General features: G+C 40.7%; 2 protein-coding genes across 3 annotated transcripts in view; one reads left to right on the top strand and one right to left on the bottom strand.

Moving 5' to 3' along the window:
* Positions 1 to 293: 293 nt before the first annotated feature.
* On the bottom strand, positions 294 to 7,906 carry LOC123972425 (cytochrome c oxidase assembly factor 1 homolog). Of its 2 annotated transcripts, none has more exons than XM_046051927.1 (6): positions 7,865 to 7,906; positions 7,613 to 7,695; positions 6,482 to 6,593; positions 3,459 to 3,610; positions 2,741 to 2,817; positions 294 to 665 (listed from the first exon to the last, which is right to left on the bottom strand). In XM_046051927.1, the coding sequence occupies exons 3-6, from the start codon at positions 6,573 to 6,575 to the stop codon at positions 530 to 532; spliced, it is 459 nt and encodes a 152-aa protein (XP_045907883.1). In that variant the 5' UTR covers positions 6,576 to 6,593; positions 7,613 to 7,695; positions 7,865 to 7,906; the 3' UTR covers positions 294 to 529. The 2 variants fall into 2 exon arrangements, with proteins under 2 accessions (XP_045907883.1, XP_045907884.1); XM_046051928.1 differs by having other exon boundaries at positions 7,818 to 7,865.
* Positions 7,907 to 9,947: 2,041 nt separating this feature from the next.
* Positions 9,948 to 11,057, top strand: part of blvra (biliverdin reductase A) — a 9,814-nt gene continuing 8,704 nt past the window's right edge. Inside the window, exon 1 of the mRNA XM_046052758.1 lies at positions 9,948 to 10,078. The gene's annotated coding sequence lies outside the window, so the exon portion shown is untranslated. The remainder of the gene's footprint in view (positions 10,079 to 11,057) is intronic.

The raw sequence follows: 11,057 nt of genomic DNA, 5'->3' as shown, positions 1-11,057 counted from the left end.
GTGCTTTCTATGTGTGGGACTACATTTACCTCATCTACATCTGCACAGGAAACAGGAAGTCGTGGTAAAGTCAGTGAAACTGCAGGTTTGGTTCCTGCTGTTTGCCCTGGTTTTTTGTCTTTATTTTTTAATTTGTGGTCTCCTCCCCTTTCTCTCCCCATCTACCCATCTCTCTCCCCTTCTATTTTTATACACCTCATTTTCCATGTCGGGACACATCATACTTCGAATGGAAACTCTATAAAAACACCAGCAACGGCTTAAGAGAGCAACACAACATTGCAACAACATTCCAGCATCACATTATTTAATTAAAATTAAGCTCAAATACACAAAACAATATAGAGCAGTCTGTTGGACGCCCAGTGACACGTGTCATGAGCACCTGCTGTATCTTCAAAATGATGCTGGAGTTGTTGAGGATTTGCCGTTTGGTAAATATACCATATATATACACATATATATTTTTGGTGAATTAGACCTCCACTCAACTTCCACTTTCAAGGTTCTCATTAGTACTTGGAGTTAATCAGTGCCAGTTGCCCTTGTCTAGCCCCTGTGTGTGCTCTGTTGCCTGTGTTTGTGCTGTAGCTGGTGGAGGAGGATTCAGCAGGTCGATGGTCTGTCCTTCCCGGAGCATCAGAACTGCTTGCTTCAGACTCCACCTGCAGGGAGGGACAAACATGAGTCTGGAAAGGTGCATACAAAGCACGGGTAATGCTACATTGACAGTGTGACAAACATTGATCTTCAAAATACAAAGTATGGAGATAGACACGATAGCAGAGGACTAAATTGCGTGTGCATCCTAAAATATTCCATGTGCAATTTTTTAGTACCTGTTATGAGTGATTTCTAAGAATTATTGCGTAGTGACAACAGGGGCAAACACAATGGAGGTGGCAGTATTTAAATGAGGGTTTTGCATTTTAATGGTTTCCACCATGGAGAGTCAGGAGGTTTGTTTCGTTCAGTGCGTCCCGAGTATGTGGAAATCGCTGCATTGCACTTGTACTTGGAACAGCAAACCTGAAAAACTGCTTTGGGAAACCCCAGCAGAAACAGCTACAGTATGCTGGAATGCCCCAGATGCGAGGAAATGCCAGCAGATCGTGCTTCATCCAGCCAGAGGGAACAATCACCGACCGTCTGCACCGTGCCCAGTTGCTCCGCGATCTCCTGACCCTCTACGCCCCAACGCCCTATTCCCTCTCCGATACCTACAATGGGTTGTGTCGCTATTACGACCGGTGAGCTGTGAACAGTTGGAGATGTTGTTGCAGTTGCAGCTGGGGGCTCTCCACAGTGCCACGCAACTTTCTAAATTCTTCCATCTCACGGAGAAAAGAAGTCAGGTCGAAACAAATTTGCTTTATTGGCATGAATGTTAATACAACAGTGTTGCCAAAGCTAAAAGGAAAATGCAAATAAAACTATTCAATGCATATAGTTCATCGAATAAATAAAATATTATGTATATAATGTATTTCAATACATTGGATATAGAATAATATTATCTAATATTATCTTTCATTACGGCTGTGTCTCTTTCTCGTAACGATAACAGCAGCCACCTCTGCGCAGCACTTGGCGGTTTGCACCTTCCTCTCAAACGTATTAAATACAGATGCTGTTGCACTCACATGAAATTGCGTTTAGGCTTGTTAGATCACATTGCGTGTAGTAGATCCCACTTTGCTAAATAAAACTGCATATTCATTAAGGCAAAAGTAGAAAATGAACAACAGGCGCTATCTTGCCTTTTTGAAAACGTCATTCTGCGTGCACACCGTTAGAAGCATCAGCTTACGTGTTAATTTGAAGGTGATAACACGTTTTTACTCACGCAAACCTTTAGTAAATCTCACATTTAAGTGTCACTCTGTATGTAAATCTATATGTCACGTTATAAGCATTATCGTAGTTTATATAATGTTCATTATGTAACCTCACAACTTGTGACATATATTGCATAAAACTCCCTGGCTCCTATTTCATTGACGCAAGTGCAGGCGCAGGCGCTATTAGGGTGTAGTGGTTTCTTAATACAATCTCAGCCAGTCACATCACTGGTCTCTTAGCTCTGAAACACCTAAGCCAATGGTCATGTGTAAATGGTCACATTATATAGAAACTGATGTGATACAATCTCCGTAAGAGCTTCTGTACTGACAACCTCTTTTAAATCTATTTCCTCCTGCAACAAGTGACAACAAGTTTGTTTGTTCTTGCTATAAAGCCTTTGGCTATTGCTTTGCATTCTCTCAAGGGTTATAGTGGGATTTATATCTTTACATCCAGCAATTTGCTCTTACAGTACTGTGCAAACGTTTTAGGCTGGTGTGAAAAAATACTGTAAAATAAAAAAGCTTTCAAAAATAGACATGTTAACAGATTATATTTGACAGACGAAAAAGTTGTGACCACCCTTTGCCTTCAAAAGAAAAGCCTTGGGCCTTTCTTTATATTCATTCAAAGATCCGTGGAAGCACTGTGCTGTACAAATACCACACATATATGCAAAGTGATTTTCAAGGGCAGGGGGATTCCATACTGTGCTGCTCCCAAATTGATATCACTATGCCACATTAATTTGCCAGCAATTAAAAATGTCAGCATTTATGAGAAGCATTTATAAAAGCTCACAATAATTTACACAACACATTAATATGTCACAATAAATAATAATAATTGATTGTCACCATCATTCGCACTGAAGTATAGAACAGAATCTACTCACCTGTTGGTATTTGGGTCTCTAACTGATGAAGTGTACAGATAACCTCCGTTTTTTGACCCAGTCACAGGGATCTGTATCTGCAACAAAATGCAAATTTAAATTAATCTGCAGTGAAGACAGAAATCAGAGCTTTATGAATGGAATTAATATTCAGTTTAATTCATGCATTATAAATGAATCAATTGCTGGATTCATTGAATTTGTTCACATTTATTGATAGCTGTGAGCGGTTGTATGTGCCCATTCAATTGCTGTTTAGCAGTCATTAGTTATGTGTGTAGTTAGTAGTTTAATAAACTTTTCATAAAAAATTAACCTGATTAGAAATTTGTGTGTGTGAAATAAATGGTCACTGTACACCAGTCAAAAATTCTGAGGCGAACCTTCTAGATGAAATTAATGAATTGGTTATCAAGTTTCCCGTTTCAAAGGGTGGTGCCCGGAGGTGAATTTAACGTGAGTTAAATTCAATTATTTTATGTGAACACTGATTTCTTCTGACAGTCGGCAGTGAGTTTGAATCTGCTCCTTCACACTAACCCATTTTCGTAACTATTAAGCAATGTATCACTACAACAAGGACAGGTAGCCAAACAATTGTTTGCACAGCTGACCGAGTCTCCAGCACAAGTGGGCAGAAGTTTTGTAGAAACAGTCTGGTGAAAGCTCCAGTCGAACAAAGAATGACACATTCTGATGACTTTCTAAAACACAATACCTGTGCAGTGTGCTGATCTACGCGGTTGTTTCTGTTAGTCAGATGGATGTTGTGGACTTTTAAAGGCGGGGCCCCCAGGCTTTCCATGGCAAGTGGACATGCTTCCAACTTCTGCAGAGCCAGTCTGTGGTAGTCTGACTCAACAAATCTCTCTAATTGGACAGTAGAGAGAAAAGTACAAAAAATGTAGAGAGTTATAAAATGACAAGTGTTGAAAACAGTTGAAACATTAAAGTGTAAGCAGTTAACTGTCAGCAAAGTGAACTGACAGTTAAGGAGTAAAAGTTGAGCGCAGTTTGTTGACAAGTAGCAGGTGAAAGCTGTTGCAATGTCAGTTAAAGTGTGAGCTCTGAAAAGCTCAGTTCAACCAGCGTGCGAACTAAACCATGACTTTCGGGGGTCGTACTAGTGACACATAGGGAGTGGGGCGGTGGAGCGTACAGCGCCGGGGACAGGAGATTGCGGAGCAACTGGCCCGCCGTGGACGGTCGGTGATCATTCCCTCTGGATGGATGAAGTCTGATTTTACTCATGGATCCAAGATGACAGAGAAATATAGAAATTAATGGCAATAAAGCATGCTGTCAATATTTTAGAGACCCCCCCAAAATATCACAAATCCTGCTCCCCCGTAGTTCAACCCCAAGTTCACACACATGGACTAAAACACTAGACACACAGCCTCCAGTCTAGTCTCACGGTGGGACCCAGAGAAGTTCAGAAAGAGTCATCTTTATGCAAAGACAGCTAATCATGGCTGTTTTTATTCCATCGGGAAGCAGAAGCACAGCTGTCAGCAGCTCAACTGCTGTAGAGAGCCTGCTACTTTGAGTCCGTTTGTGTGAACAGGGATTGTTGTGTGGGGTTAAAGAAGTTGAAGTTTTGGTTAAAGTAAAAGCACAAGCACAAGTCAAGTTCTTTTTATTGTTACTTCCTCTGTGGTTTTGTGCCCAGACCCAGCAGACACAAGCAGGGTTATTCATGATTAGTTTTTGTGAGAACAAGTTGGTATTAAATGAAATTCATCTGTAACTGATCCGTGGTCAGATAGCAGAAGATAAAGAAGCAGCTGCAAAAAAAACATGTCCCGCTAATAAGTAGCTTTTTCAAAAAAAGCAAGAAATGTAGAGGAGCTTTGAAGCATCGTCTACTTTACCAGCTATGCTCAGCCTCAGGAAGTTAACTGTAACATTAGCTAACAGTTATATAACTATATTATTAATACATAGTCACCGTCCACCAGAAAAATATATAGCTAGCTGGACTTTGAGGACTTGATCGGCTACTTTGCATAGAAAAAGACAGAATATAAGAACTTCTAAAAGGTGAGAGCTGTTATTCTACCTGTAAACCAGGAAACTTAGGTTAATCTGATTGTGTGACCAGATAATACATTTTTCTGCAGGGTTTACATGCTGTTTGCATGCAACATGTGTATTGCGTCATTATGATGTGATGCTGCTATAAACTTGTGTGAGAGTTAAGTTTGTCAAATACTGGATATGTTGGCTTTTGGAGTGTGTGAAGTTGCCCAGCTCACTTAGTGACTGTTCTTTTGCAAACTGCACTCAGCAGTGTTGTGTTGTGATGTTGTCAGTCATATTTCATAATTACTAGTGTGCTTTCTGCTTGGGTGATTTTCAGTGAACACTATTTTGCCACAGTACTGAGCCACACACTGTCTCTGAATTCATTATATCATTGTATTGTTATTTGTGAGTGAGATGGCAGCACTTGGTTTATTGAACAGGACAGGCAGACTTGCTGCCTGCTCAGCTGGACTAATCATCAACGTTTCACCAATGTGCGTGATTTGACATGCCAGCTTGGCTGGAAGTTCAAATAGCCTAATTAAGGTGGGCTTTAGCATCATGTGTGTGTGTGTGTGTGTGTGTGTGTGTGTGTGTGTGTGTGTGTCTGTGTGTGTTGGTGCAGTCTGTCTGGTGAGGCGAAGGTGCTATCAGGTGCCTGTGGTTTGCTGGGTGTCAATAGCTTTGTTATTGAAAGTGTGGGTGTTAGGGATGGGAGGAGGGCCCTTCGTAGCTTCAGTACCTAGGGGCCCCTGGGGGTACTAATCCGGCCTCGACAAAGGGACATTAGGGTGGGGTAGAGGGAAGAACCAAAGTTTTGACACTGTTTGTACTGACTGTCCCGTATTTTACCTTTTGGGGGCGGGAGAAAAAATATTTGAATTAAACAAAGAACACTTACAATTTTACATCAAAGTACGTTATAACTACCTGAAGTATTCCTGAGTGAGCTTTATAGAATACAGAATGTCTCTGCTTTTCATCTACTTTTCTTTAACACTAGGGCACCGTAAAGCACACTTGGAGATGGCAATGATGAACCACATCCTGAATCACTACCATTACTTTAAATCAAGATTTACCACTTTATCTTTGACCCCATGGTTGAAACCAGGCACCCCTTCTTTTTGTCTCTTATGGTTGAGGATGGTGCTAGGTAGTGGCAATCCAGTCAACTCATGTGAGGTAATGTCGTCACCTGCAGGTTAAACTAGTAAACTGCCTCTCACTCTTTTTTTTTCTGCAACAGTCAGTGACTGTCTGTGTCGCTGTGCACATGACAAGAACCATAATGCATGTACATCTGACCAGATCAGATGTGTGAGACTGAAAACCGACCAATTCTGGTAACCGGCTGATCAATCGGCGCATTTCTGGTTAAAGTTATGCCCTTTGCGACCATTTCGTTACATTTATTCATTCAGCTGACACTTTTATCCAAAGCGACTTACAATTGCTATATATGCCAGAGGTCGCACACCTCTAGAGCAACTAGGGGTTAAGTGTCTTGCTCAGGGACACGTTGGTGGATGTGTCACAGTGGGGAATTGAACCCGGGTCTCTCACAACAAAAGCATGTGTCTTATGCACTGCGCCATCATCACCCCAAGCAGTGCAAGTCCAGTGAGATCAGTTTAAATGTCAGTTGAATTGTGAGAGAATAAAGCAGCTGCCTCCACAACACACACACACAGAGCGATCATTTGTACTCACTCTGCAGCAGATAGTACATGGTGCCGATCCCTCCACCGGTCAGCACTGTAGTGAAGATGGTGAGCTGCTGCAGCTGACTGGTGGAAACTCTCATCTTTTCTTCCTTGTAAGCCTGCACAGACAGACACTGTAGCTGGCAAAATATCTTACATAATGAAGTAACTATGAGTTACACCACAGGAACAGAAGCAGCAACTGCGTTTAACATCTGAGCTCACAAACCTTTTAGCCTATGGGCTTTCAAACCATGAAATATCTAAACCTTTGCTCACAGAATCAGTTTCTGCTTTGACATTTTCAGTGGCAAAAACATTCACAGTGGGAAATAAAATATAAATGTTACACTGCACTGCAGCAGCTTTCAATAAACAACCTTGCTGCAGTCAGCTGTCTGTTATCACTTACTCAAAAAGTGGTCCTGCTTGAGGTTCGTGGTAATGAAATATCACCGAATGTCTAAAATAAATATGTTGGCATGTATGAGTTTTAATCAACTTGTAACTTGTGTGTGCCTCTTTCTTCCCTTGTATTAACATGCTTTATGTAAATGGACCAGAATTATGTGCCACACCACTGGTACTGAGTGCAAATCCTGAAATATACTGCAGTTATGCTGCTTATTATGTTATATTCATTTATATATATTTGATGTTGAAAGTGATGCAATAAGACACTGAATAAATATAAAAAAGGCCATATTTGTTTATTTATCTAATTAAGCTCTATAATTTAGATACTAGTACCTGTTCATTAGTTAACTATTCTAAAAAATACTAAATAAAATTTTCATTCTTAATACTAGATTTTTTACTAGTTATGGAAAACTTATGGAATAGATCCTTACTAATAAGTAACGTTAAGTAGCTTTTAAATAGCAACTCCTAATTTTAAGTACTAAATGTTAAAACGGCTTGCCAAATGTGGTTTGTGTTGCTCTCAAAATGCATTACAGTGCTTGGATTTATACTACAGTCTTAAACATTTTCTCGAGGTGGAGCTCAGTATTTCTACGATCCTGGCCATGACCCTGAACGTTACAGCTAACAGCACAAAGAGATGTTTGCTGTAACGTTCACTGTGTCTTTGTGATGTAACGTTATTGTTTGACCAGAATAATTTAATTCGCCTTACCGCAGGAAACTGTGGAGGCTCTTCCTGCTTACTTTCTTCTCGGAACACTCCACGAAAGCGCAGCTTCAGCTACAGGGACATTCCTAAAATAAATGAAAAATGAGAATCAGTGGACATTTTAGCTTTTCGTGTGTGTGTGTGTGTTTGCACGTGTATACTGTATAGAAGTGCACACATACAAATAACAAAAAAAACCCAGACTAACTGCAGCTGATCTTCATATGACATGACAGCTCTGTGTCTGCAGCTCACCTTGTTACACACCAGTAGGACGCATGGTGGGACGACTCCGCGCTTCTGTTTACATCCGTAAACGTCACACGGACTGTATCGGGTGCGCTCCATTAATACTCTAGCGTGTGCCTTTCATGTTCGGCCAGGCGGCTTTGTGTTATTTAGCAAGTTTGATAACATCAACTAGAGATTTATAGCTAGCAGCAAGTCACTGAGCAACATTGTGTAATTTTACCACAGAATAACATCTCTGTGAATCCTTTCCATAATTCAATTTTGCGGATTTTCTCAAAATTTTGATAAAATTGAATTACATTTGGTTGGAAACATAGCTAATGTCTCAGTAGACAACTTCTCATCAGCCATTCCTTTATTAACTCTCAACTTTGGGTCAAATCAGAACATGAACCCAGATCACGCCCTTCAACAAACTTGCATTTAAACATTTTTATATCATAGAAGTAGCTCATGCTGATAGGTCTTTCTGGTGCTATTGCCTTCCCCCTGCATTCTGGATTCAGGGGTATATATTAGGAAGTGTGCATTTGTAGACTAAATATGTCATAATGACACACCTATTTCAAAGACTCAAAGCAATGCAGCAGAGTGTGGCTCTCAAAACACCAGCATCATTTAAAAAAACAAGAGGGGGCAGTTTTTATCTATCTTATCTGTGCATTACAGCCCTGATAACTCCATGGGTGTTTCAAACTGATATTGAGTTGAGTATGAACTGCCCGTGGAGTTATTCTTGCTCATGTTCAGAGAGAATCCTCATAATGCTCTATTACCCACAACTGTAATATGGCAATATGGCTGTAAATTAATGTTGTTACCTGGAGCTCTATTTACCCGGCCATAATATCCAGTAGATGGGCCTTCTTTCAGAAGCAATATTATTGCACAATGTGTACAGATTGTAACTTACTTTTCTTTTTCTGGTCATTGTTCCTAATGGCTTAGCCTATGTTAACCACATTACTGACACAAATACAAACACAGTTAGTTTGTAGGTTTGATGCCAGGGTTTATTCAAAATCTTGAGCTGTGTTAAATGCCTTACGACTGTTTTGAGTTCAAACAATCTTGTTGTTGTATCACAAACAAATGTCTGAGTGTGGGTTCATGTTAACTGTGTACTAGCCCACGTAGAGGGCTTGTGGGACCCTTCTGGGCTGAGGTGTGATGGGCTTCGGAGCATGCAAGTCAGGACTCGGCCACATCTCCCATAGTGAGATACAGGTTGAGGTTTGAAAGGTTGTGGTTACCAGCGTAAACCTGGTTCTCTGAAACGTGCTCTTCTGGCATGTATAGTCTACAGAAAAAAAGTTTTAACAGAATCAAATTTTGGAGAAACACAACCCGACGTCACGTTGCGATGGCTAGACAGTCAGCCTGAAATACCAGTGAACCCAGCCCTATCCAGGAAGAGTTCATGGACCCAACTATGAAACTACTTCAGTTTCAAGTTATGTAAGAACATCTTAAAAAGAGTGAATAAGCAGAAATAGACAATCCCATTGTCGTGAATGCCACACAGGAGACTATTTTGTATTAGAGTATTGATTCATTTCATTGTACAAACAGGATTAAATGGCAGTTTTTACAGCATTTAATTTGTAATACACACGCACATCTTTTTTGTCCACGTGCTTCTTCCTTTCAAACAGCTTTTCTTCAATCATTTAACAAGAATACAACCCGGCTCCTCACCAGGAACAGAGGCAGTTTTTACAGCATTTCAGATACAGAGGGAATGATCCAGTTTATGCAATATTTCTTCTAGGCATGATTAATTAATAAATTAATAAATAAATAAAAACATTAACAGCTTGAATGACAAAACGGTCATATATATAACAAGACACATTCAGAATCAGACTCAGCGTGGTTACAGTTGAGCCTACAAGGTGTTTTATATGATTTGTAAGTACAGTTCTTTTGGTAATACCTATTACTGAGTCCATAAATTGAAACTTGATTATAATATTTAGGAGCCTGTAAAGAAAACCCCGCCCCTCTCCCACCGTAGGCCTGGCTCACCACTGCAGCATAACAAGCGCGCCTTATGTAATGCCTGCGACAGATAGTGAACCGCCTCGCGCAGCAGACTCAACAGCAGTGAGGTTGTTATCCAAGCGCGAGCTTCGTGTTATGTCATCTCTTTACATACGCACAACAAACACATCCAGATTTCTTCGTGTGGGTCGCGGAAGAGCGAAATAAAAGCAGGTAAGTGAGCAGCAATGTGTCCTTTAATTTCTAAGGCTTGTCCTGCAGAAAGGCGACGAACAAATGGCATTACTGTAAGTTAATGTTGAGTCACAAAAGGACAACTGTCCCCGGGTCACATCGGCCCGGTATTCTGCTTGGACTGTGCTGTTTTTGGATTTCTGATTAAAGGAAACTTAGACACGGGAATTAAAATAATATCGGCACCAGCTGTGCTCAGTTTCTACCATTAGTATCTATATTTAGATACTATAAATGATTACCATAGATTACTTAAAATGGTTAACTTAGTTCACACAGGTGCAGTCAAGCTCTGACTTGCAAGTCAGTGGTCTTTTATTTATGACTTATGGGGCATTTTACAGCTGAACACAACCTTCACAGTGTAGGAAGTACTGTTATCCAGCTACGATCCAGCTCACCATTGCCAACATCACACTTCCTTATACATTGTGTAACCCAGAGGTTTTCAAAGTGGGAAGCTGCCCCCCCCCAGGAGGGCTCCAAATAGTTTCTGTGGAAGCTCAGTGAGTGTGAAACAATATTACATTAGTTAGCAAAATCAGACCACATAGAATAGCCTATGGCTGTGTGATTGTAGTTAAAGAGAGAGTTCAGAGATACAGTAGTTTTGGGGAATTGTTTAAAAACCCACTTTATCAAAGTCAGAAACTAATAAATATCTTAGGACAGAGCTTTTTGTAATGTATTTGGTGAAGTCTGAAGTTATGTCACACAGCAATATCATTCCACCATGATCATAACCCCAAATGCATCCAGGAACTGAGCAAAATTAAGCAAGTAAACTAAGGCGGGTTAGGAGGTGACTTTTCCCAAGCTTTGACTTAGGGGAGGTCCACAGTCTCAGACTTTGAAAACCCCTGCTGTATAATATTTCAAAACGACCTCTCTACGGCAGCTATGTAGTTTAGGGGTGGGTTTAGTTTACCCCCCCCCCCCCCCCCCCCCCCCCCCCCCC

The sequence above is a fragment of the Micropterus dolomieu genome, linkage group LG06, assembly GCF_021292245.1.
Source record: "Micropterus dolomieu isolate WLL.071019.BEF.003 ecotype Adirondacks linkage group LG06, ASM2129224v1, whole genome shotgun sequence".
Classification (NCBI taxonomy): Eukaryota; Metazoa; Chordata; class Actinopteri; order Centrarchiformes; family Centrarchidae; genus Micropterus; species Micropterus dolomieu.
The sequence above is the reverse complement of the archived record's forward strand: the minus strand, read 5'-3'. Positions and strand labels throughout refer to the sequence as shown.

Coding starts and splice junctions, on each gene's coding strand:
- LOC123972425 (XM_046051927.1), bottom strand. CDS start 6,575: ATGAGAGTTTCCACCAGTCAGCTGCAGCAGCTCACCATCTTCACTACA. Junction 3,611..6,481: donor CATGTACTATCTGCTGCAGA/GTGAGTACAAAT, acceptor CTGTCCAATTAG/AGAGATTTGTTGAGTCAGAC. Junction 666..2,740: donor AGAGACCCAAATACCAACAG/GTGAGTAGATTC, acceptor CCCTCCCTGCAG/GTGGAGTCTGAAGCAAGCAG.